General features: G+C 45.1%; 2 protein-coding genes across 2 annotated transcripts in view; both read right to left on the reverse strand.

Annotated features, from left to right (window-relative positions):
* Positions 1–1,092: 1,092 nt before the first annotated feature.
* On the reverse strand, positions 1,093–20,338 carry myo1eb (myosin IEb). Its single transcript, XM_079275817.1, has 26 exons — positions 20,136–20,338; positions 17,307–17,444; positions 17,108–17,197; positions 16,831–16,925; positions 16,611–16,698; positions 13,501–13,590; positions 13,274–13,405; positions 12,150–12,284; positions 11,502–11,634; positions 11,142–11,338; positions 10,970–11,050; positions 10,755–10,841; positions 10,480–10,566; positions 10,221–10,388; positions 9,131–9,216; positions 8,914–8,995; positions 8,364–8,714; positions 8,101–8,215; positions 7,853–8,022; positions 5,449–5,594; positions 3,957–4,103; positions 3,594–3,751; positions 3,446–3,520; positions 3,178–3,367; positions 2,886–3,061; positions 1,093–2,388 (listed from the first exon to the last, which is right to left on the reverse strand). The coding sequence occupies exons 1-26, from the start codon at positions 20,136–20,138 to the stop codon at positions 2,312–2,314; spliced, it is 3,297 nt and encodes a 1,098-aa protein (XP_079131943.1). The 5' UTR covers positions 20,139–20,338; the 3' UTR covers positions 1,093–2,311.
* Positions 20,339–22,852: 2,514 nt separating this feature from the next.
* Positions 22,853–27,814, reverse strand: part of pi4kb (phosphatidylinositol 4-kinase, catalytic, beta) — a 22,609-nt gene continuing 17,647 nt past the window's right edge. Inside the window, exons 8-12 of the mRNA XM_079275820.1 lie at positions 24,982–25,105; positions 24,628–24,893; positions 24,415–24,547; positions 23,451–23,571; positions 22,853–23,379 (exon numbers count right to left, since the gene is read on the reverse strand). Coding sequence (XP_079131946.1) covers positions 23,198–23,379; positions 23,451–23,571; positions 24,415–24,547; positions 24,628–24,893; positions 24,982–25,105 — 826 coding nt within the window. The 3' untranslated portion in view covers positions 22,853–23,197. The remainder of the gene's footprint in view (positions 23,380–23,450; positions 23,572–24,414; positions 24,548–24,627; positions 24,894–24,981; positions 25,106–27,814) is intronic.

A 27,814-nucleotide genomic window follows, 5' to 3' on the forward strand; every position in this document is an offset into this window, starting at 1 on the left:
TTAAACAACACACCGGAAATATGCTCAAAATGTAGAAAAACTAGAGGAACAGAGAAATGAAAACGTTCTGAATTAATCATTAATTATTATATGATATACATATTATTATATGATATATATTATATGATATATGTATATATTATATGATATATATTATTATATGATGTTATATTATTATATGATATATATGTTATTAAGTGATATCTACATTATTATATGATATATATATTATTATATGATATGTACATTATTATATGATATATTATTATATGATATATATATATATTGTCATATGATATATATATATATATTATTATATTATACTGAGACGATAGTAAGATGTCCTGACGTGTTTATCAAAGTGTTATTTTCTGCTTTTTTTCATGTTGGAATAAAAGTTAAATATTGAACTGTAAAGTAGTAATATGTGTTTGATACCTTCATGTTCCAGCATTAAATCATTCTGGGATGTTTGCTGACATTGATTGATGCGTTCCAGCCCTACAGAGAACATGTTCCACCAGCTCCACTGGTTATTAATGAAGGACTTCTGCAGCACAGTGAATTTAGTTTGTTATACATAATAATTAATAATTGTAGTAGAGAATATATTTCAGGATTAAAGTTTATTTTAATTAATTGCATTCTTACGTGTTGAACACCAACATGTAACATAAAGAGACAAAAAGCTCCTTATTGTTCGATTTCAGAGTTTTAGAATAAAAAGGTTCTATTTTTATGTTAACGTAGATTTTACAAATGTTTCCTTTAGGATATGAAGGCAACACGACCCTCTGAAGGAACAGAACTCTGGGTAATGTAGTTCTTTATTCCTGGTGTTTTTATTCATAAAATGAAAAATATGAAATATTAAACTATAAAGTGATATGAAGCAGTCAGTCTCTTTTCTCATGTGAGGTTCTCTCAGCCGAGTCAGTATTAAATAACCTCTTAATTCAGTTATAAACATCTGGACCAATAACAATCAATTCATCAATAAAAAGGTCAGGTATCATTTTTATCAGGTATTAAAATATATCATTTTAACATTATTATTATCAGAAGATGAGTTTTGAGAACATTGGAGACACAAAAGCTCCTGAGGACGGAGACAAAGACCACGTTTACATCCAGCTGAATATGATGTTTATTCCTAATAACACGTTTAAATGGCTGATGAATGTAAGAGATGTAAGAGCTGAACATGAGGAGCTCACAGATGTGTTCCAGAGGTGGAGGACTTGTTGGACCTCCTTCATCCTTCACACAGATTCTTATTCTAATAATAAATAACTGATTAATCGACTTGTTCCATCACTCAGGTTTTTAATGAAATGTTTATGTTGATTGGCTGAAATAAAACAGCATTTAGGTTCATTTCTATAAAACAAACAGTCGGTCCTGAAAGATACAGAACATTATTTAATTATAATACTTTTATTTTATTATTGATATCTTTTACTTTTTATTCTTTTCAATCACAGGAAAAAAATATTCATTTCATATTTTTAAAGTGTGATGTTTAGTTTCTGTTCATCTTTTATCTGGTTGGAAGATATTTATTTTGAACACTTTGTTATATTGCAGCTGTAATAATCACCGCAGCCTGTAGGGGGCGCTGACCTCACACCCATGTTAGGTTTCCATTGTAACACTGACGCCACATAAAAAACAACCAGAGATGATCAGAGACTGAAGTCACACGCAACAGTATTACGGGGACATTTAACCTGATCGTACACAGCATTACGGGGACATTTAACCTGATCGTACACAGCATTACGGGGACATTTAACCTGATCGTACACAGTATTACGGGGACATTTAACCTGATCGTACACAGTATTACGGGGACATTTAACCTGATCATACACAGCATTACGGGGACATTTAACCTGATCATACACAGCATTACGGGGACATTTAACCTGATCGTACACAGTATTACGGGGACATTTAACCTGATCGTACACAGCATTACGGGGACATTTAACCTGATCGTACACAGCATTACGGGGACATTTAACCTGATCGTACACAGCATTACGGGGACATTTAACCTGATCGTACACAGCATTACAGAGACACTTTCAGTCCAGCAGTCAGCAGGTGAGTACCAGACCCTGACCTTTGTCAGACTGACCGGTGTCGTCACTCTGACTGAAACATCTGTGTGTTTGTATATAAGTGAACTTGTAATGTTCAGTTTCCTCTTTCCTGTCAGCTGATGTGTTGAAAGCTCTGGTGACTTCTGATCCCAGCTGCTGTTGCTGCAGGTTGTTGACCTCTGACCCCCTCCTGAAGAGGTGGTTTAGATCTTCTCTACATAGTTTCCGGGGAACATCCCCTCTCTGCCCCGCAACCGACCGAACCACCAACCAGATGGATCTGCAGAAGGTTCAGAGAAGACGAGTATGAGGACTTCTATCAGGACGCAACATGAGGGCAGGGTTAGCAGGCGCAGGGTTAGCAGGCGCAGGGTTAGCAGGCGCAGGGTTAGCAGGCGCAGGGTTAGCAGGCGCAGGGTTAGCAGGCGCAGGGTTAGCAGGCGCAGGGTTAGCAGGCGCAGGGTTAGCAGGCGGAGGTATAGTAGGTATAGTAGTATAGTAGTAGTACTAGTAGCAGTAGTGAAAGTAGTAGACGTAGCAGCAGTACTAGAAGTAGAAGTAATAACAGAAGAGCTAGAAGTGGTGGAAGTAACAGCAGCACTGAACATAGAAGTAGTCCTTAAATAAAAGTAGTATCAGTAGTACTAGAAGTATTATGATAAGTAGCATTACAAACAGTAGAAGTAGCTTCATTACTACGAGCAGTAGTTGTAGTAACAGTAGCATAAGTGTTACTCGTAGTAGTAATGGTAATACTTTCAGCAGTATTAGTAGTACCTTCGGTGAGTATCTCCATGACATCATCAGCGTTGAAGCTGAGCTCATCGGTGTCCTGGGCATCGTAGGCGTACAGAGCCCTGCACTGCGGAGACCGAGGCTTCGGTTTGGGAGCCGGTTTGGGTCGACCTGATCCAGGAAGAGGCTTCACCTCCTTCGACTGCCGCCGCTGAAGTCTGTAGAAAAACACAGCGATGAACCATAGAACAGTGTGCACAACCAGAACCAGGTTATACTGGTTGTGATGTTTATACCGGTGACTTTATTTAACCGTTACTGCCCGCGGTCTCACCCTGCGGCGCCCTGGTCGGGGACGTTCATGAAGCCCATGTCCTGGTGTTTCTTGGGCTGGTTATCGTGGCGACGCTGGCTCTGGAGCCGGGGCAGACTGGGCTGATCCATGGTAGACTGCTGCCTCAGCAGGGAGCCTCTGGAGGAGGTGGAGCCTCCTCTGGGAGCTCCGCCCCCTCTGGAGCGAGGACCTGAGGAACAAAGACAGATTTATAAGCCAAGGGTTGCTCACGTCTGTGATGTCCTGACGACCGGTTGTGTTCTGGTACCTGAGTTGTACTGGTTGCTGGACGGAGTCTGGCCCCCCATGTAGCGGCTCTTGCGTTTGTCCTTCCGCGTTGGTCCTACAAGTCAAAACAGTCAGGAAGTGAGGGGGAAGCACGCAGGAAAGTTGTGGTTAATTGTGTCAGAACTTACTGGAGTTTTTGGGCAGACCCGGTCCGATGGAGACCTGCAGGACCTTGCTGCTGGGCTTCAGGATGGCCTCATCCCCCTGACCCACCTGGAACTGGATCTGTCTGGACCCTGAAGAGCTGAACGGACCCCAGCCTCCCTTCTTCAACTTAAACTCCAGACTGGAATACAAAGACAGACGGAGGGGATCCAGCTGATATTCATGTAGATGTTGTATTTATATATAAAACAGAAGTTCTGTGCACCAGAATGTCTGGAGTACTGATATTAGTACTTAAACATGACATCATGGCACCTCTTTAAAGAACCAAATGTATGTATTTTTATATTTGAGTAAAACTAAATTGAAAAGGTCACGCTACTGACAGGTTGTTGAATTTCAGAGGCAGCTTCTTCTCAGTTTTCTCCTGATAACGTTTGACCAGCAGACTGAGGAACTCCGTTTTGAAGACGCTCTGAAGAACACTGTCGTACTCCTCCTCGTGGACGATGAAGAAGTCGTCCTGAAGAGCGCTGTCAGAGAGACGTGGAAAAACACGATTCAAATACTTTTTCATATCTTTATCTCTCAGGTACTTTTCTTTCTTAATGGAGGAAAAAAATGCATGTGCATGTGGGGAATTTTGTAAATGTTCTGGTCCTGGTGCTAGTTCCTAATTCTAGTTTATGTTGTAGCTCTGGTCCAGTGGCCGAGTCATGTTACTCATCTTGGTCTTGATATTTTTAGTTCTAGTTCCAGTTGTAGTTCTGTCCCTGGTTCAAATTCAAGTCCCAGTCCTGGTTCTAATAGTTGTAGGCCTGTGTCCTGTTCTAGCTCTGTTGCTGGTTATCTATCTATCTATCTATCTATCTATCTATCTATCTATAGATATATCTATAGATATATCTATAGATATATCTATAGATATATAGCTAGCCCACACACACACACACACACACACACACACACACACACACACACACACACACACACACACACACACACATATGAGTATATGTATATATAAGTATATGTATAAGTATATGTATATGTACATATATGTATATACGTATATACATATATGTATATACATATATGTATATACGTATATACATATATGTATATACATATATACATATATGTATATACATATATACATATACGTATATACGTATATACATATACATATATACATATACATATATACATATATGTATATACGTATATACATATATGTATATACATATATGTATATATGTATATACGTATATACATATATACATATATACATATATGTATATACATATATACATATATGTATATACATATATACATATATGTATATATGTATATACATATATGTATATATGTATATACATATACATATATACGTATATACATATACATATATACATATATGTATATACATATACATATATACATATACATATATACATATATACATATATACATATATGTATATGTATATATGTATATGTATATATGTATATGTATATACATATATACATATATACATATATACATATATGTATATGTATATATGTATATGTATATATGTATATGTATATACATATATACATATATACATATATACATATATGTATATGTATATATGTATATGTATATACATATATGTATATACATATATGTATATACATATACATATATGTATATATGTATATATGTATATGTATATACATATACATATATGTATATATGTATATATGTATATGTATATACATATATACATATATACATATATGTATATATGTATATATGTATATACATATATACATATATAACCCTAACCCATATATACATATATACATATATACATATCTTATTGTGGTGGTGTACCTCAGGGAAACGGACTGGATCTTGTTGACCTCAATCTTCCTCTTGAGAACCTCCTGGATCTGACCTTTATCTGGACCCTGTTTCACCTTTTCTCGACCAATCAGGTACAGGAACTTTGGGGTCAGGATGAGGTCCTGCTTCACAGTCTGTGGAACAGCAAGAACGACAGAACATTCAGTCAGGAAATGACTTATAAACTGGATTTGGGGACTTCTGACAGGTAAAACAATGGATTTGGGTCCTGAAGGGTTACGTCGGTTCCTCGCTTTTGTCCGATAGACATTGGACGGACCACGTACATACGTACGTACGTATGCATGCATGCACGTACGCATGCATGCATACACGTACGCATGCATGCATACGTACGTACGTGCGTGTATGTTTGCATGCATGCACCCATACATGCATACATACACGCACGCACGTACGTACGTACGTATGCATGCATGCACCCATACATGCATACATACACGCACGCACGTACGTATATAGATATATATATATATATATGGAGAGTGAGGGTAAGATGGAGCGGGTCGGTGCGGCTGCAGCAGTAAAGCAGGCGCTGCACCGGACCGTCTTGGTGAAGAGGGAGCTGAGCCGGAAGGCAAAGCTCTCAATTTACCACTCGGTCTACGTTCCTGCCCTCACCTGTGGTCACCAACTCTGGGTCGTGACCGAAAGGACGAGGTCGCGGCTACAAGCTTCCTCCTGTGGGTGGCCGGGCTCAGCCTTAGAGATCGGGTCAGATCGGGTCAGGAGCTCGGCCATCAGGAGGGAGCTCGGAGTCGAGCCGCTGCTCTTTCGTGTCGAAAGGAGTCAGCTGAGGTGGTTCAGCATCTCATCAGGATGCCTCCTGGACGCCTCCCACTGGAGGTTTTCCAGGCACGTCCAACTGGGAAGAGACCCGGGGAAGACCCAGAACACGCTGGAGGGATTACATCTCCCAGCTGGCCTGAACGCCTCGGGATCCCCCACAATGAGCTGGAACATGTTGGGGGGGAGAGGGAGGTCTGGGTCGGCCTGCTGCCACCGCGACCCGACCCCGGATAAGAGGAGGAAGATGGATGGATGGCTCGTGCTCTTGTGTGGTGGAATGTGTGGAGCTGCTGCAGGTTTGCTGTATTGTTGGGTCATGCTTTGTTGTCATATGAATATATGTGACTGGTTCTTATGATTGTGGTTGTCATTGTGGTAATTACGTTGATTTGACTGTGCATTGTCCGTTAATGACTCAGCGTCCCGTCATGCACGGATTTATGTATCTACACCGTAGCTGTTCAAGTGTAGTAGGACAGCACAGGAGGCCCAGGTATAAAATGCACGGCCCACTGATTTATACTTATATTGTCTGTTCTACTTTTTTGCTGCCCTTTTTTGTACTTTATATATTTTTTCTTGTTTACTGTAATATAGTGTTTGTACATTGAGTGCGGAGTGGAAACCGGAGCTAAATTCCATGTATGCGTACACATACATGGCCAATAAAGCTGATTCTGATGATGTCAGACCATGAATGTTTTGCACTGTAATACCAAGTCCATACTAACTGTCCTGGTGGTCTGAGCCTCATCGATGCTCCCTCAAAACCTCCTCCTGGAGTACTTACCTCACCTTTTGCTGTCATCCCCACCAGAGCCCAATGTCTCAACAAAGATCTCTTGACTCCCACTTCCTCACCATTAGAACTTCTACACCTGCAGCCCGATACCTTTGAGGTCATTGCGGTCCCGGTGCTGCAGATCTTCTCTTGTCTCACGGTGGATACCATGACAGAAAGCTGCAGTATGTCCCTCCTCCTGTGGAGACCTAAGCTACTGAGGCTACAAAGGAGAACATGTTTGTTGTAGACTACCACATGAAACCAGAAGAAGATGAGTGCGAGTACGCCATGTTGGTACATCCGAGCTTGCCAGGTACGGACGACTTGTCCAGTTCCTGGATGGTTGACTTAACAACAGCTGATCTTGACTGATTTCTCTGAGATGGATCGGATTGCGGTGCCACAAAGATAGAATTCATCCACAACTCCGCCCCTTAAGCAACACCAGAGAAGTGATGTTCACATTTTGATCACCGATCACCGCCGACCAACCAGACCTGCCGGACCAAAACGCCACCAAACTGCTCTGGGGAGGAGAGTCAAGATAGAAGCTAAGCTAACCCAGCTAGGAACTGAGGCTACTCCACTACCCAGCATGCTCCTGGCTGGTCTGATGTCCGGTCACAGAAAAATAAGATGGATGAAAGCAACGGTACGTCGGTGACTGTTGATCCCACATCTTCACAGAGACCTGGATCCATTGTGGTCCCGGATCAAGCTGCACTTAACAGACTACAACTAAACTAAACTTCCGTTGTGCTTCCCCTGAATCCTTGAAGTCTGGACTTGAGTATTTACCCTGAATTTTCGGTCAAACTTCACCACGACGTCGGCAAAGTCGATCCTCTCTCGGCGACCGACGAACTGTCTGATCTCCGGATGATTGTCCGTCCCGAGGTAATCGCCCACGAAGTTCCTGTTAATGCTGTTTCTGCGTCGCTCCTTCTTGTTCAGCAGGACGTCAGAGGCTGGAGGAACCAGAAAAATCACTTAGTAGAGAGGAAGACGTATGGCTTCCTTAACCCACTTGTAGGAGACGGTCGTACCTTCCTCCCTCATCCTGACGTACTTGCGGACGGCGATGTGTTTACGCCAAGCCTTCTGGATGACCCGAGCGTAGCCGTTATACTTCCTCTCCCTCATCTCCTCCAACAAGAAGAGCTACAGAGAAGAAAAAGGACACCAAGACAACAAACATAAAGACTTCTGGGAACTACGATACCCAGAATGCTGCTGCGTCAGAAACAGAACTCGTGGTATAAAAACTTTACAGCCGGATAAAACCCGCTTCCCGAGCTGTGTTTCGTACCGACTCCGGAGCTTTGATGAAGACTTTGGTCTTGCCCAGCTGGAACTGGTCCTGGTCCATGTGGACGGAGTTGAGGAGGTGCAGGACTCCCTTGCGCTCCTCGCCCTTCCATTGAGGCCAGCTCTCCTTTGTCAGGATGGCGTACCTCTGCAGGAACTTGTTGAATGCCCGTCTGTAGGCATATCCCGCCCGGCGGACTCTGATGTTCTCTCGGAGGCCCAGGTACTCCACCTGGTGTCTGGCCCGGTTATCCTCCCAGTCCCGGGGCCGCTTGGTCTCGTTGGGTTTGATGCAGCGAATGTAGTGGGGGGTGCACTTCATCAGAGTATGGACCAGACTGTTGGCTTGTTTCTAAAAAGGTAGAGAGGGGGGGGAGGGGCAGTTTTACCTGTTGTACCTTTCTGATGTGAGACACCATGAGATCAGCAATCTAAAGCAATAAAATCAGTAAAATCAGGTGGCGTTCTAATGAACATCCCACCTTCTGGTCCTAAAGTTCGAAAGGACTTGAAGGTGGCGCTGGAGGAAAGACAACATCTCTCTCTCTCACCTTGATCTTACTGCTGGCGGTGGTCGGACGCCCTCTCTTCTCCGCCTCCAGGTTCTCAGTGAACAGAGCTCTGATGAACGGACTGACCACAAACACACCACACAGATGGGGGGGGGGGGGGGGGGGGTTATTGTGAGGTCATCAGACATCATGCTAAAAAAGCTGCGTTTCAAAGTTTTTACCGTTTTTTACCGTAACGCTCAGTTAGAATACTCACAACTCGCTGCTCTGCATCAGCTCGATGATGTCATTAAACAACACATCTCTGTTCCTCTCACAGAAACCGCTGACATCATACGACACCTGGACAGACAGACAGACAGACGGGTGAACACAGGGGCGGACGGGCGGAAGAAAGTGGCCCGGGACTTTACTGTCAGACCGGCCCACTCTATACACGGCGCGCTGCCCACTCAATGCATCGCCCGTATCCACCAGTCAGTGGCCTACTTGGAATAATACCCATACACTTAACATTATTTTGGATGATTACAAATAAATTATATCATATATGTTTTTTGTTTATAATGGACACATTGAATAAAATGATACGCGCTATTGTAACACTCCAAGGTATCGTTAGCTGGATGAAGATGCTGAACTCTGGGCTCGTATCAGATGGTTCTACGCAGTGGAGCTGGTGGAACATGTTCTCTGTAGGGCTGAGCCACATCCAATCAATGTCAGCAAACATCCCAGAATGATTTAATGCTAAACAATTAAAAGGTATCAAACACATATTACTACTTTGCAGTTAAATATTTAACTTTCATTCCAACATGAAAAAAAGCAGAAAATAACACTTTGACAAACACGTCAGGACATCTTATTTGTGTCACCCACACAGGGAATTCAGTACAATATAATAATATATAAATCATACAATAATATTCACTAGCATATATATATATATATATATATATATATATATATATAATAATGTATTAATAACTATATATCATGTCTCAGCATGTCTTCATGTCTCTCACTCCCTAACTGTCCGTGCTGGATCCGTCCCCGTTGTTTAAAAAGCTGAATAAGTTATTAGCATGACGTCATGCAGCTAGCTAACCTGTCTGGTGTACAGCTGGTGGAGAATCAGACAGACAGGTGAACAGCTGGACAGACAGACAGACGGGTGAACAGCTGGACAGACAGACGGGTGAACAGCTGGACAGACAGACGGGTGAACAGCTGGACAGACAGACAGACGGGTGAACAGCTGGACAGACAGACAGACGGGTGAACAGCTGGACAGACAGACGGGTGAACAGCTGGACAGACAGACAGACGGGTGTACTGCGTACCTTCCCAGCGTAGTGGTGGATGATGAATCCTTTATTCCAGCTGCTGAAGTGTTCGTGGGATCCGATCTGTCCCTGAAGTTTCTGCAGCAGCGTCTGATCCGCTCCTTCACCTTTAGCGTGCATCGTCGCACAAACGTCATCCAGGACGCTCATGAGCCCGAGAGGATTCTGGGAAACGTCCAGAGAATACAGAGCTGTATTCATTTAATACTTATCACTTCACGTGTTCCGAGGACACAGAGACGATCAGTCGACTCACCAGTTTGGACTCGATGAGGTCACAGACCACCTTGTTGTTGAAATACTCGATGGGCGTCCACTGGATCCCCTCCTGAACGTATTCGTCCTGCAGAGACACAAGATTCATGCTGATGTATAAAGTAGAAAATTACAAGATCTTTCTGATCAACAAGTAAATAATACAGGAAATAACCAGAAGAAGAAAAAGGGTCACAGGTTCAAACTAAATCCTCCTAAATAAGAGGGGGAAGTAATGTGATGATGTCACGATGCGATGATGTCATGATGTCTCACCTGTTCTGCCTTCAGCGTGAGCTCAATAAAAATCTGCTGCAGCTTCTCGTTCACGAAGTTGATGCAGAACTGCTCGAAGCCGTTTCGCTGAAAAAGAAGAAACAACAAGTTACTAATCAGATCAGTGGAGTCAAATCAATCAATCAATCAATCAATCAGTCAGTCAGTCAGTCAGTCAGTCAGTCAGTCAAGTACCAACGCGTTTGTGTTTATACCTGGAAGATCTCAAAGCCGTAGATATCGAGGACTCCGATGTTGAGCACTTCCTGGTCTTTCTGTATGGCTTTATTAACACACTGCAGACACACACACACACGTTAATCAACACAGACAGAATAAAACAAAGTGTTCAATTAAATGTGCGCACGAAGCGATGAAGCGACTGACGTCAACAAGGAAGTCGAAGAGTCGGGTGTAGAGAGCTTTGGACAGGGCGTCTCTGGAGAAGCAGGCCTGCTCTGTGTTCAGGGTCACGGCGATGGACTCGGTCTTGCCGCCCCACTTACTGTCCATAATCCTGCTGGTCAGCTTACTGCAGAGACCGTCCTGAGGGATCCCCAGCAGGAAGGACGGGAACGCCAGGACTGACAGGAAGACAGGCGGAGACTAAACGTTAGTTTGGAGAAAGTCATCAATGAAGAGAGTTTCGATTCTGAAGAAAACCTTCATCATCTCACTGGCTCTTATTTGGCCCCTTATCACCCTTTATCTGTTCTGTTCTTTCGTGTACTTTGTGTATTTTCTTACAGTCCTGGCTTTCGACCACAGCGTAATTGTTTTCCTCTCTGAAGCTGATGTTTCCCAGATGAAGAATTCCTGCAACAAGCTGAAGAACTGAATCCTGTTCCTCCACAGACAGACCGACTACTGACATGGCCTCCTGAGAGACAGACAGGCAGAGAGACAGACAGGTAGAGAGACAGACAGGCAGTCAGACAGACAGGCAGTCAGACGGTTCAGCAGGCAGACTGTTCAGCAGGCAGACGGTTCAGCAGACAGACTGTTTAGCAGATAGACGGTTCAGCAGGCAGACGGTTCAGCAGGCAGACTGTTCAGCAGACAGACTGTTTAGCAGACAGACGGTTCAGCAGACAGACGGTTCAGCAGGCAGACGGTTCAGCAGGCAGACGGTTCAGCAGACAGACTGTTTAGCAGGCAGACGGTTCAGCAGGCAGACGGTTCAGCAGGCAGACGGTTCAGCAGGCAGACGGTTCAGCAGGCAGACGGTTCAGCAGACAGACGGTTCAGCAGACAGACGGTTCAGCAGACAGACGGTTCGGCAGACAGACGGTTCAGCAGACAGACGGTTTAGCAGACAGACGGTTTAGCAGACAGACGGTTCAGCAGACAGACGGTTTAGCAGACAGACGGTTCAGCAGACAGACAGATACAGACCATAGTATCAGAGAACTCCTTCTTGTCGTTCATGTCCTCCACAGTGTAGGTTCCTGATTGGTTGAGATAGAAATAATAGTCGGGGGTCGTGACCCCGAGGTTCTCCCTCTGCTCCTTAGTCGCCCCCTCCAACATCTGAGGACAGACGTCAGAGGGTCGGGTCACTACGTTCACTCAACTGATGTTCTTTTTGTATTAAAACCAACACTTACGTTAACTTAAGATCGACAGAAGAAGTGACGGAATCAGGAGAGGAAGTGACGGGATCAGGAGAGGAAGTGACGGAATCAGGAGAGGAAGTGACGGAATCAGGAGAGGAAGTGACGGAATCAGGAGAGGAAGTGACGGCATCAGGAGAGGAAGTGACGGCATCAGGAGAGGAAGGGACTGAATCAGGAGAGGAAGTGACGGGATCAGGAGAGGAAGTGACGGGATCAGGAGAGGAAGGGACTGAATCAGGAGAGGAAGTGACGGGATCAGGAGAGGAAGTGACGGGATCAGGAGAGGAAGTGACGGAATCAGGAGAGGAAGTGACGGGATCAGGAGAGGAAGTGACTGAATCAGGAGAGGAAGTGACTGAATCAGGAGAGGAAGTGATGGAATCAGGAGAGGAAGTGACAGGATCAGGAGAGGAAGGGACTGAATCAGGAGAGGAAGTGACGGAATCAGGAGAGGAAGTGACGGAATCAGGAGAGGAAGTGACAGAATCAGGAGAGGAAGTGACAGAATCAGGAAAGGAAGGGACGGGATAAGGAGAGGAAGTGACAAGATCAGAAGAAGTAGTGATGTAATTAGGAAAGGAATAGAAGGGATTCGGAGAGTAAATTAAAGAATAAAAAGAGGAAGCGACAACATTGGAAGAAGAAGTGAACGGATCGAGAGAGGAAGTTACGGAATCAAGAGAGGAAGTGAAAAGATCGGAAGAAGTAGTGAGGGAATTAGGAAAGGAATTGAAGGGATCAGGAGAGGAAGTTAAGGAATCAGTAAAGGAAATGAAAGGATATGGAGAATGGAAAAGGAACTGACAAGAATGGAAGGAGGAACATACTGAACAAATCAGGATCAGGCGAACTGAACACATGTTGTAGTACTCATTGCGGTATATAGTAGTACATGTTGAGTACCTGGTAGTAGATGTGGAAGCTTCTCTCTCCAGGATTCTGTGAAACAACTCGACTTTTCTCCAACAGGAAGTTGGAGATTTTTCCTCCATCAGGAGCTCCTCCTCGACTGAACTGGATCTCAAAGTATTTACCCTGATAGGAGGACAGTGCAAGTGTGTTAGTGGTATATATTAGTATTATACCTTTTACTACTGTATATAAATCTGTCTGAATATAGCTGGACTCACAAATCTGCTGGAGTTGTTGTTGCGGACAGTTTTGGCATTACCGAAGGCTTCCAGTAGAGGGTTAGACTGCAGGATGATGTCTTTAAGATGCTACACACACACACACACACACACAGTAACAGTAGTAAAAACAGTAGTATGAACGGTAGTATTACCAGCAGGAATACACCGATCCAAATCTCATCTGATTTTAATACAAACTCCTAAAATCTGAATTACTGCATCCTTAACTACCAGAAACACGAGCAGCACCACGACTAGTACCACGAGCAGCACCACGACTAGCACCACGACTAGTACCACGACTAGTACCACAAGCAGCACCACGACTAGTACCACGAGCAGCACCACGACTAGTACCACGACTAGTACCACGAGCAGCACCACGACTAGTACCACGAGCAGCACCACGACTAGTACCACGAGCAGCACCACGACTAGCACCACGACTAGCACCACGACTAGTACCACAAGCAGCACCACGACTAGCACCACGACTAGTACCACAAGCAGCACCACGACTAGTACCACGACTAGCACCACGAGCAGCACCACGACTAGCACCACGACTAGTACCACGAGCAGCACCACGACTAGTACCACGAGCAGCACCACGACTAGTACCACGAGCAGCACCACGACTAGCACCACGAGCAGCACCACGACTAGTACCACGAGCAGCACCACGACTAGCACCACGAGCAGCACCACGAGCAGCACCACGACTAGTACCAAGAGCAGCACCACGACTAGCACCACGAGCAGCACCACGAGCAGCACCACGACTAGTACCACGAGCAGCACCACGACTAGTACCACGAGCAGCACCACGAGCAGCACCACGACTAGTACCACGAGCAGCACCACGACTAGCACCACGAGCAGCACCACGACTAGTACCACGAGCAGCACCACGACTAGTACCACGACTAATACCACGACTAGTACCACAAGCAGCACCACGACTAGTACCACGACTAGTACCACGAGCAGCACCACGACTAGCACCACGAGCAGCACCACGAGCAGCACCACGACTAGTACCACGACTAGTACCACGAGCAGCACCACGACTAGTACCACGAGCAGCACCACGACTAGTACCACGAGCAGCACCACGACTAGCACCACGAGCAGCACCACGAGCAGCACCACGACTAGCACCACGAGCAGCACCACGACTAGTACCACGAGCAGCACCACGAGCAGCACCACGACTAGTACCACGAGCAGCACCACGACTAGTACCACGACTAGTACCACGAGCAGCACCACGACTAGCACCACGACTAGTACCACGACTAGTACCACAAGCAGCACCACGACTAGTACCACGAGCAGCACCACGACTAGCACCATGAGCAGCACCACGAGCAGCACCACGACTAGTACCACGAGCAGCACCACGACTAGTACCACGAGCAGCACCACGACTAGTACCACGAGCAGCACCACGACTAGTACCACGAGCAGCACCACGACTAGCACCACGAGCAGCACCACGACTAGCACCACGAGCAGCACCACGACTAGCACCACGAGCAGCACCACGACTAGTACCACGACTAGTACCACGAGCAGCACCACGACTAGTACCACGACTAGCACCACGACTAGTACCACGACTAGCACCACGACTAGTACCACGACTAGTACCACGACTAGTACCACGACTAGTACCACGACTAGTACCACAAGCAGCACCACGACTAGTACCACGACTAGTACCACGAGCAGCACCACGACTAGCACCACGAGCAGCACCACGACTAGTACCACGACTAGTACCACGAGCAGCACCACGACTAGTACCACGACTAGCACCACGACTAGTACCACGACTAGTACCACAAGCAGCACCACGACTAGTACCACGAGCAGCAGCACGACTAGTACCACGAGCAGCACCACGACTAGCACCACGAGCAGCACCACGACTAGTACCACGAGCAGCACCACGACTAGCACCACGACTAGCACCACAAGCAGCACCACGACTAGTACCACGACTAGCACCACGAGCAGCACCACGACTAGTACCACGAGCAGCACCACGACTAGCACCACGACTAGTACCACGACTAGTACCACGAGCAGCACCACGACTAGCACCACGAGCAGCACCACGACTAGCACCACGAGCAGCACCACGACTAGTACCACGACTAGTACCACGAGCAGCACCACGACTAGCACCACGAGCAGCACCACGACTAGCACCACGACTAGCACCACGACTAGCACCACGAGCAGCACCACGACTAGCACCACGAGCAGCACCACGACTAGTACCACGAGCAGCACCACGACTAGTACCACGACTAGTACCACGACTAGCACCACAAGCAGCACCACGACTAGTACCACGAGCAGCACCACGACTAGCACCACGACTAGTACCACGACTAGTACCACGAGCAGCACCACGACTAGTACCACGACTAGCACCACGACTAGTACCACGACTAGTACCACAAGCAGCACCACGACTAGTACCACGAGCAGCAGCACGACTAGTACCACGAGCAGCACCACGACTAGCACCACGAGCAGCACCACGACTAGTACCACGAGCAGCACCACGACTAGCACCACGACTAGTACCACGACTAGTACCACGAGCAGCACCACGACTAGCACCACGAGCAGCACCACGACTAGTACCACGAGCAGCACCACGACTAGCACCACGAGCAGCACCACGACTAGTACCACGACTAGTACCACGAGCAGCACCACGACTAGCACCACGAGCAGCACCACGACTAGCACCACGACTAGCACCACGAGCAGCACCACGACTAGCACCACGAGCAGCACCACGACTAGCACCACAAGCAGCACCACGACTAGTACCACGACTAGTACCACGAGCAGCACCACGACTAGCACCACAAGCAGCACCACGACTAGCACCACGACTAGTACCACAAGCAGCACCACGACTAGCACCACAAGCAGCACCACGACTAGCACCACGACTAGCACCACGACTAGTACCACAAGCAGCACCACGACTAGCACCACAAGCAGCACCACGACTAGTACCACGACTAGCACCACGAGCAGCACCACGACTAGCACCATGAGCAGCAGCTCCGTGTACTGACCTGGACTTTGTCTCCTCCTCCGGACACTTTGGACACGTAGCTCATGATGAATTTGGCAGCAACAGTTTTGCCGGCTCCACTTTCACCGCTGACAGGAAACAGGAAACATCAGTCTCAACACATTCATTTACCTTCAGGAAATACCTGATGAAGCCCCGCCCACACTGTCCTGTTACAGATGTTTTATAACTTTTTGATATAACTTTTTAATCCCGCCTACCTGATGATGACACACTGGTTCTCGTTGTCAATCAACATGTTTCTGTACATGTTGTCAGCCAGAGCGTAGATGTGGGGGGGGTTCTCATACTGAGCCTGGAGGAAGAGGAAGAAGGTCAACATGTTATTGATCAGATACTTTTGTGGGGACCAGTTTAAGTTTAACATATTAACAGTGACGATATTTAGTAAGTAAGAACATTTCTGAATTGATTACATTTATATGTTATGTTGTTGTGTTGTTGTATTGTATTGTTGTTGTGTTGTTGTTGTCTCACCGCTCCTTGGTAGAGCTCCACTTCTCTGTCACTGAAATAAGGAAGCTGTTTGAACGGATTCACAGAGATCAGAACTGGACCGATGTAGGTCTGAACAGAACCAGGTCAAGGACCAGAACCAGAACATTTGAACCACTTCCTCTCAGCATTACATCTCTAAAACTCACAATGTTGTTTCGTAAACATGAGGTGAGGATACGAAGATGTAGTCGTCCATGTATCTCTTCTTCAGGTTCTCCGTGATGGCGTCCTCGTTGATTTTGGACAGCAGCACCATGTCGTCCACGCCGCTCACCTTCACATTCTGAGCCAGCCAATGGTAACGCTCCTTACTACCCTAAGGGGCGGGGCATAAACACAGACAGTCAGCTGATCACGTCAATCGCATCATGTAGGTAGGTAGTCCGGGTTAGGTAGTCCGGGTTAAGTAGTCCGGGTTAGGTAGCCCGGGTTAAGTAGTCCGGGTTAAGTAGTCCGGGTTAGGTAGCCCGGGTTAAGTAGTCCGGGTTAAGTAGTCCGGGTTAAGTAGTCCGGGTTAAGTAGTCCGGGTTAAGTAGTCCGGGTTAGGTAGTCCGGGTTAGGTAGCCCGGGTTAAGTAGTCCGGGTTAAGTAGTCCGGGTTAGGTAGTACGGGTTAGGTAGTACGGGTTAGGTAGTCCGGGTTAAGTAGTCCGGGTTAGGTAGCCCGGGTTAAGTAGCCCGGGTTAAGTAGTCCGGGTTAGGTAGCCCGGGTTAAGTAGTCCGGGTTAAGTAGTCCGGGTTAAGTAGTACGGGTTAAGTAGTACGGGTTAAGTAGTCCGGGTTAGGTAGTCCGGGTTAAGTAGTCCGGGTTAAGTAGCCCGGGTTAAGTAGTCCGGGTTAAGTAGTCCGGGTTAAGTAGTCCGGGTTAAGTAGTCCGGGTTAGGTAGTCCGGGTTAGGTAGCCCGGGTTAAGTAGTCCGGGTTAAGTAGTACGGGTTAGGTAGTACGGGTTAGGTAGTACGGGTTAGGTAGTACGGGTTAGGTAGTCCGGGTTAAGTAGTCCGGGTTAAGTAGTCCGGGTTAGGTAGCCCGGGTTAAGTAGTCCGGGTTAAGTAGTCCGGGTTAGGTAGCCCGGGTTAAGTAGTCCGGGTTAAGTAGTCCGGGTTAGGTAGCCCGGGTTAAGTAGTCCGGGTTAAGTAGTCCGGGTTAAGTAGTACGGGTTAAGTAGTACGGGTTAGGTAGTACGGGTTAAGTAGTCCGGGTTAGGTAGTCCGGGTTAGGTAGTCCGGGTTAAGTAGTCCGGGTTAGGTAGCCCGGGTTAAGTAGTCCGGGTTAAGTAGTCCGGGTTAGGTAGCCCGGGTTAAGTAGTCCGGGTTAAGTAGTCCGGGTTAAGTAGTCCGGGTTAAGTAGTCCGGGTTAGGTAGTCCGGGTTAGGTAGCCCGGGTTAAGTAGTCCGGGTTAAGTAGTCCGGGTTAAGTAGTCCGGGTTAAGTAGTACGGGTTAGGTAGTACGGGTTAGGTAGTACGGGTTAAGTAGTCCGGGTTAAGTAGTCCGGGTTAAGTAGTACGGGTTAAGTAGTACGGGTTAGGTAGTACGGGTTAAGTAGTCCGGGTTAGGTAGTCCGGGTTAGGTAGTCCGGGTTAAGTAGTCCGGGTTAAGTAGTCCGGGTTAAGTAGTACGGGTTAGGTAGTACGGGTTAAGTAGTCCGGGTTAAGTAGTCCGGGTTAAGTAGTACGGGTTAAGTAGTACGGGTTAGGTAGTCCGGGTTAGGTAGTCCGGGTTAGGTAGTACGGGTTAGGTAGTACGGGTTAAGTAGTACGGGTTAAGTAGTCCGGGTTGGTTAGTTTAGATAAATTGGTAGTCCGGTGGCCCGGGTTAGGTAGTCGGGAGAAAGTATTAGATCCAGATTAGGTATTAATATGTTAATATGCATATTATTCAATATTAGACTTTGTATCACAATGTGGTTTCACTTATTTTACTGAAGTCAAAGATCTGAAAACTGTTTGTTCAGCAAAAACTTTGTGTGTGTGTGTGTGTGTATCTTTGTGTTTTAGTATGTGTGTGTGTGTGTGTGTGTATGTGTGTGCGTGTCTCTCTGTGTGCTAGCAGCTGATTGGTTCGATCGTTTCTCCTTCCTGAAGAATTCTCAGCATTCTTTCTGTCCTGTGGGATCTTGTTGAGGAGCAGCGACGCCCGACATGTAGCTCTGTGTGTGTGTGTGTGTGCGTGTGGGTGTGTGCGTGTGTGTGTATCTTTGTGTTTTAGGATGTGTGTGTGCGTGTATATGTGTGTGTGTGTGTGTGTGTGTGTGTGTGTGTGTGTGCGTGTCGTCTGATTGATCAACGTTTGTAAATTAACTAAAAACATAAAACTGACTAAACAGAGAAAATATGAATTCCAGTTTCAATATATATTATATCTGAAATGATTGATCGATTACTGTACACGTTAAGAGCAGATTACAAAAATGAACAATAATAATTATTGTTATCAAGATAACAATAATAGCAATATCGTAATATTAAAAGTGATACTACTTATAATCTGTATCTGCTGTAAATATATAAAGTTACTCATCTTTCATTGTTTCTGCAGTAAAAATATAAAAACATGTAAATATTAGAACAATGAGATTAAACGAAATACATTTTATTAACAAATGTTATTTAAAACTGGAAATAAAATCAGAAATTATGAAATAAAAAAATATATATTTATAAAATGAAAAGATGGAAATAAAATATGATTCAAATGATTTTATGTTGAGTGAAACATCTGAGGGTGTAATTTACTTTATACATAATATCTTTATCACGTTTATTTGTTTTGATTAAATTAGAAAAGACACGTTTATATATTTATGACTTCGTTTCATTCACTCATTTGTTGTTGAGGTTTGTTTTTTTAAAGTTTTAAACTTAAAAAAGAACAAAAACATGTGATCAGCAGCAGAAATCTGATGAGGGATCTGTTCCTGCAGGACCGGGACCGGGACCGAACCGGACCACAACCGGGTCCGGATCCCGTTTCAAACAGCTCGTAGTCTGAAGTAAGAGTCGCGCTCACCATGTCTGCTTCACTTCCTGCTTCTTCAGGTAAATGTTGAGAAATCTTCAGTCAGTCTCAGGTGGATCAGGATCCAGGTGGACTCGGACTGATCCCGGATCAGCTCAGGCCGGATCCGCTGAGTTGGGATCAGAGGATCAGAAGGATTCTGTTGGTCTCGGAGACATGTTGTCCTCTCTTAGTCTTCTGTTGTTCTTGCTCCAGTCTTCAGGCTGAACTCTCTGCAGGTGTGGGCAGGTGAAGCCCCGCCTCCTCCTTCTCCTCTTGCTGCCACCTGTGGAACTCTGGGTAACGTAGTCCTGACAGCGGAAGTGTCCAAAACTACTAAACTTTGTTTCTGCAGAACTTTTATTCAGAAATGTTTTCATTTATTTTATTTGTGGACAAAATAAATTCAAGTTACATTTCTTTATAAAAATAAAAACGTGTTGAATGTTCAATATTGGTTTGATATTTAGATATTATTAATTAATTCAAAGTTCAAAGTTCAAAGTAGCTTTTATTGTCAATTCTTGCATGTCAGGACATATAAGGAATCGAAATAACGTTTCCCACTCTCCCACGGTGGAACATAAAGTGCAGCACAACACATAAAACATAAAACACTTCCTAGGCTAAGTGAAGACAGATATCCTAGTTAAAACATATACTATACTACAATAAAACATTCAATACACATAAAAACGGGAAAAGTGGGCAATTAATGTAATAAATAATTAATAATGTAGGGGCAGGTGGGCAATTGATATAATAATGATGGGAAAATGGGCAATTAATATAATACTGTGTGTGTATGTGTGTGTGTGAAAAGTGGGCAATAAATATAAATATGAGTACATATTTACAGTACTTCTGTACTTTCAGCTTCAGCTTCCCTCAGGCTGGAGGATATGATTGGGGGGAGTGAGGGGAGAGAGTTCAGTGTCCTGACAGCTTGGTGGGTAAAACTGTTCTTTAGTCTGGTGGTGCGGCAGCGGAGGCTCCTGTACCTTCTTCCAGAGGGTAGGAGGCTGAACAGACTATGTGCAGGGTGACTGGTGTCGCTTGCAATTTGAATGGCTTTCCGGGTGAGGCGGGTGGTGTATATTTCCTGTAACGAGGAGAGTGGGGCACCGATGATCTGTCCGGCTGTCTTTACAATGCGTTGGAGTGCTTTCCTGCTGTGTTGGGTGCAGCTACCACCCCACACAGTGATGCAGCTGGATAGGATGCTTTCAATGGTGCCCCTGTAAAATGATGTCAGCACTGATGTGGGGGCTTTTACTCTCTTCAGCTTGCGAAGGAAGTAGAGGCGCCGCTGGGCTGTCTTTGCCAGTGATGCGCAGTTGGTGGCCCAGGAGAGGTCGTCAGTGATGTGCACCCCCAGGAATTTGGTGCTTTCTACTTGCTCCACAGCAGCACCATCGATGGTCAGTGGCAGGTGTACAGTGTGGCGTCTCCTGAAGTCAACAACAATCTCCTTAGTTTTGGTGACATTCAGCAGGAGATTGTTGATCGGCTGCAATCTGCCGTCCCTCCAGGACCTGTTCACTTCAAGAACCCTGACATCCACAGGACTATTTATTCTTTCCCTATTAATATACACATGACACTTTAATAACAAACGTGTTTAATAAACTCTTGTTTGTTTATTCACCATATTTTATCATGTTTCTATTTAACGGTGAATATCCTTCTATGTGCAACATACTGTAGAAAGATCGTAGAAAAGTATGAAAGCATAAAAGTATAGCTGTTGTAACCTGTAACCCTTTTGATTTCAAAGTATAACCAGCACAACATATAGCTTGTTTACACTTTTTATAACATCATAATGTGAATTGTTTTATTTTATGATGGCTGTGATTTAACATATAAACTGTTTAGAGTGACTCTTTGTTTAAAATAGTCACTTGAGCCTCACAGTGCTGGTTCTAACCGGATCAAACCAGTTACCAGCAGTTACGTCCTGTCAGCTCAGAGAGGACTCGTGTGTGAGGGACTCATGGAATGAAGGAGCCGCCTTAGAGCAGCAGAACAAGCAGCAGAAAAACTGAGAGTTTGGGGCTTCTCCCCAAATAGAGAATGGGAATGTCAGAGAGCTGACAGAAGAAGACCTCATTACAAAGTCAGCGACGGCTGACGGAGAGGAATGCCAGAATGACTTCTTGAAGCCACTGATACTGTTTCATTGAATTGAAATTGTTGTATGTGAATCTTGTGTGAAAACCAGAAATAAAACCACAGCCTTACATTAGTAAGTGACTGAAACCAAACCAGTGTTCTGGTCCTTCAGAACAACGCAGCCCTCTCCCCTGTCCGTTAACGGTGATAAGATGTGACGACTGAAGCCATTAGGAGCTTCAGGTGAGTTCTCTGGGTGAAGACGTGGCAGTGTTAGTCATACATGGTGGGAATGTTCACAATAGTAAAGCATAGACGATGTACATAACTATTACATGCAGGGTGTTCGGGTTACATCCCATTGAGAGCGCCGAGGGCATTCGCCGTAAAAGACTTTCAAGAAGACAATTAATTCCGAAATCCTAACGATTAGCTACGGGGTGAGATAAAAGGCCGAAGGTCTCGTTCTGAGACCTGCAGCAGGAACGCATATCCTCACAGGCGGAGCCTAGAAACGGGGCAGGAGCCGCTCACGCTACAATACGAATATATAAAGACGTTTATTTTAGTTCTTAACAAAAAGTAGGAAAGATGAAAGAATCACTTTCTGACACAAAGTTATTTATTAACTGTTTTCAGTGTTTTTACAGCTGAACAGATAAAACATGAATGAACAATCCGTCTCCACGGTAACAGACGACCTGCGGAGTGTTCACATTTCAAACTAAAAGAACTGCGTCTGCTCTCTGATTGGCTAAGAGTCCGGCTGAGCAGCCAATCAGGGCCATCTGCCCAAATATAGAAAAAGAAGAAGAAACAACAGGAAGAAGAAAAAGTGGAATAAAAGAAGAAGAGGAGGACCAGCAGAGGAAGGCTCATGGTCTCTGAGGTCCAGCTATAAAACAGGAGGGTCATCAGTCTCTTCGTGGGTCACATGACCTCACGATGACCTCATCAGGTCACATGATCCCATTGGTGAGGTACTGGAAGCCGTCGTACAGCTTGGTGGTCAGAGATCTCATGGATCCGTCCACCAGCTGGTCCACTAACAGCTGCAGCTGCTCCTCCGTCAGACTCATGTGGAACCGTTCCTTCAGACCTCTCATGGTGCTGGAGCCGTGGAAGCAGGGCAGCTGGGTTCCTGGGGGGGGGGGGGGGGGGCATGTTAGCACCTGGTAGAGGTGTGTGTGTGTGTAGGTGTGTGTGTGTTACCTTGCTGCATGATCTCCACTATCTGTAGAACCTTCTCCATGTGTTTTCTGGCTCCTATCAGACCCTGAAGCATCAACATCCTGTAGTAGTTAAACATGTCTCCATCTGGACCGCCCATCACCTGAGAGAGAGACACACACCTTAGAACCTCCTCAGTGATGACTAGAACCTCCTACAGGAACCTTACAACCTCCACAGTGATCACTAGAACCCATAAAGTAACCGTAGAACCTCCACAGTGACCACTAGAACCCATAAAGTAACTGTAGAACCTCCACAGCGACCACTAGAACCCATAAAGTAACCGTAGAACCTCCACAGTGACCACTAGAACCCATAAAGTAACCATAGAACCTCCACAGTGACCACTAGAACCCATAAAGTAACCATAGAACCTCCACAGTGACCACTAGAACCCATAAAGTAACCGTAGAACCTCCACAGTGACCACTATAACCCATAAAGTAACCGTAGAACCTCCACAGTGACCACTATAACCCATAAAGTAACCGTAGAACCTCCACAGTGACCACTATAACCCATAAAGTAACCGTAGAACCTCCACAGTGACCACTAGAACCCATAAAGTAACCGTAGAACCCATAATGTAACCACTAGAACCCATAAAGTGACCTTAGATCCTCCACAGTGACCACTAGAACCCATAAAGTAACTGTAGAACCCATAATGTAACCACTAGAACCCATAAAGTGACCTTAGAACCTCCACAGCGACCACTAGAACCCATAAAGTAACCATAGAACCTCCACAGTGACCACTAGAACCCATAAAGTAACCGTAGAACCTCCACAGTGACCACTATAACCCATAAAGTAACCGTAGAACCTCCACAGTGACCACTAGAACCCATAAAGTAACCGTAGAACCCATAATGTAACCACTAGAACCCATATAGTAACCTTAGAACCTCCTCAGTGACGACTAGATGAAAACCTGAACTCACATCCACGAACTCGGTGGTGAGTTTAAAGGCGGACGTTTCGAAGCCGAGGTTTTTGGGAGAGCTGGACAGGATGAAGCCGAAGTCGATGTGGATGATGTGACCTTCGGCGTCCATTAGGATGTTCCCGTTGTGCCTGCGAGGACAGGGTCAGGGGTTACAGCACTGCAGGGTTACATCTCTGTGAGTGAAGAGGAGGTGACATCATGGCCTCACCTGTCCTTGACCTGCAGCAGGTAACAGATGAGGCTGTATCCGGCACAGCTCTGGACGAAGTTCCTCTGAGCGGACAGGAAGGCCTCGGTGGTCGGAGCTCCGTGCTCCTGCAGGAAGTAGTCCAGCAGAGACAGCTGGCTCTGCTTCTTCACCTGGTGGAGGGATACGGCGTTCATCACCGGCTCAATCATCCCGCTGTCTGACGACAGCACCAGGATCTTATAGGGCTTGATCCAGAGGGGGACCCGCTCCTGCTCCCAGATAGACTGCAGGAGGAGGAGTTATATATACGTCAGTACTTTACACCAAATTACATGATGGGATCACGTGACGTTGGTGATGTCAAAGCATTACCTTGAGCTGCTGCAGCACCTGGAAGGCCAGCAGCTCCTGTCTCAGGTCGTCTCCACATTTAACAATGACAGACAGAAGCCTCCAGTGAGGAAGGTGACCGTAAGGAGATCCTTCTCTGATCCTCCTGCAGGGGATCACACAGTCAGGTATCATATACAGTCTGAAATATACACCGCTACAGTCTGAAATATACACACTAGTCTGAAATATACACCGCTACAGTCTGAAATATACACCACTAGTCTGAAATATACACCACTAGTCTGAAATATACACCGCTACAGTCTGAAATATACACCACTAGTCTGAAATATACACCACTACAGTCTGAAATATACACCACTAGTCTGAAATATACACCGCTACAGTCTGAAATATACACCGCTAGTCTGAAATATACACCACTAGTCTGAAATATACACCACTAGTCTGAAATATACACCACTAGTCTGAAATATACACCACTAGTCTGAAATATACACCGCTACAGTCTGAAATATACACCACTAGTCTGAAATATACACCGCTAGTCTGAAATATACACCACTAGTCTGAAATATACACCGCTACAGTCTGAAATATATACCACTAGTCTGAAATATACACAACTAGTCTGAAATATACACCGCTACAGTCTGAAATATACACCACTAGTCTGAAATATACACCACTAGTCTGAAATATACACCACTACAGTCTGAAATATACACCACTAGTCTGAAATATACACCGCTACAGTCTGAAATATACACCGCTAGTCTGAAATATACACCACTAGTCTGAAATATACACCACTAGTCTGAAATATACACCACTAGTCTGAAATATACACCACCAGTCTGAAATATACACCACTAGTCTGAAATATACACAACTAGTCTGAAATATACACCGCTACAGTCTGACATATACACCGCTACAGTCTGACATATACACCGCTACAGTCTGACATATACACCGCTACAGTCTGACATATACACCGCTACAGTCTGACATATACACCGCTACAGTCTGACATATACACCGCTACAGTCTGACATATACACCGCTACAGTCTGAAATATACACCACTACAGTCTGAAATATACACCACTAGTCTGAAATATACACCACTAGTCTGAAATATACACCACTACAGTCTGAAATGTACACCACTACAGTCTGAAATGTACACCACTACAGTCTGAAATGTACACCACTACAGTCTGAAATGTACACCACTACAGTCTGAAATATACACCACTACAGTCTGAAATATACACCACTACAGTCTGAAATATACTACACTACAGTCTGAAATATACACCACTACAGTCTGAAATATACTACACTACAGTCTGAAATATACACCACTACAGTCTGAAATATACACCACTACAGTCTGAAATATACACCACTACAGTCTGAAATATACTACACTATAGTCTCAAATATACACCACTACAGTCTCAAATATACTACACTACAGTCTCAAATATACTACACTACAGTCTGAAATATACTATACTACAGTCTGAAATATACACCACTACAGTCTGAAATATACTACACTACAGTCTGAAATATACACCACTACAGTCTGAAATATACTACACTAGTCTGAAATATACACCACTAGTCTGAAATATACACCACTACAGTCTGAAAAATATACAACATTACAGTCTGAAAAATATACTATACTACAGTCTGAAATATACTATACTACAGTCTGAAATATACTATACTACAGTCTGAAATATACTACCGTACTTTTCGGACTATAAGCCGCTACTTTTTACCCCACGCTTTGAGGAGTCGGCTTATAGTCAGGTGCGCTTTATATGCGGATTTTTCCGCAGCTTTTCTCTGCCACAACAACCGCAACTTCCGGTTCCGGTCTAACACAACATTTACTAGCTCCCGACACAGAACAGTTGCTACCAGCAACCCCTCTGCTACCAGCTGTTACTGACAGGGTCGCTACAATATGGATGAAGTACCTTTGACCTTTGACCTACCTCTCACTAGGACTGTGAACAAAAAAGGTTGAACGGCAAGATGCTTTTAACAGTACATATCCGACTCGCTAGCTTCTAAGCTAATTTTAACATTACGGCCAATGGGGAAATGCTAACCGCGATTAGCATTAGCGAATATAGAATATATCTTTGTACATCTTTTCATGCAGTCATACTTGCATTACAGACTAAGGTCTCTCACGGCTACCAAACGAAAAGCAATGAGGCAATAACTGTTGTTGCTCATAGCTCTGAATAGCTGTTGTGCTAGCAGCAACTGGCCAAGCCAGTTAGCTGTAAATGCTATTCAGAGCTATGAGCAACGTCAACACGCTGCATGAGAAGATCAGCTTTTTCACAATTGTGGCAAATCTTCCAGATATGATCTTAGTTCATGTATAATTGTGTTTACAATGGCTGGTATGATGATAGTCTGCTTTATCTCAGCCATTCGTTGTCATTCAGCCATGAAGGTACCGGTACATGATGTGGTGTGTTCAAGGACCTAAATGCAGACTCCGGACAGCAGAGTTATATTGCAAACCAAGATGAGCAACGAGCAACAAGTTATTGCCTCGTTGCTTTTAGATTCTAATGAGAAGACACGCTGCTTCGTTTTACTTCTTCAGTTTGGTAGCCTTGAGAGACCTTAGTCTGTAAGTATGTCTGTATGAAAAGATGTACGAATATATATTATATTCACTATATTCGCTAATGCTAATCGCGGTTAGCATTTCCCCATTGGCTGTAATGTTAAAATTAGCTTAGAAGCTAGCGACATGTTATGATGTTCAGAGAAGAAGACAACTTTAGTACTGTTAAAAGCATCTTGC

This window comes from Melanostigma gelatinosum, assembly GCF_949748355.1.
Source record: "Melanostigma gelatinosum genome assembly, chromosome: 9".
Lineage (NCBI taxonomy): Eukaryota > Metazoa > Chordata > Actinopteri > Perciformes > Zoarcidae > Melanostigma > Melanostigma gelatinosum.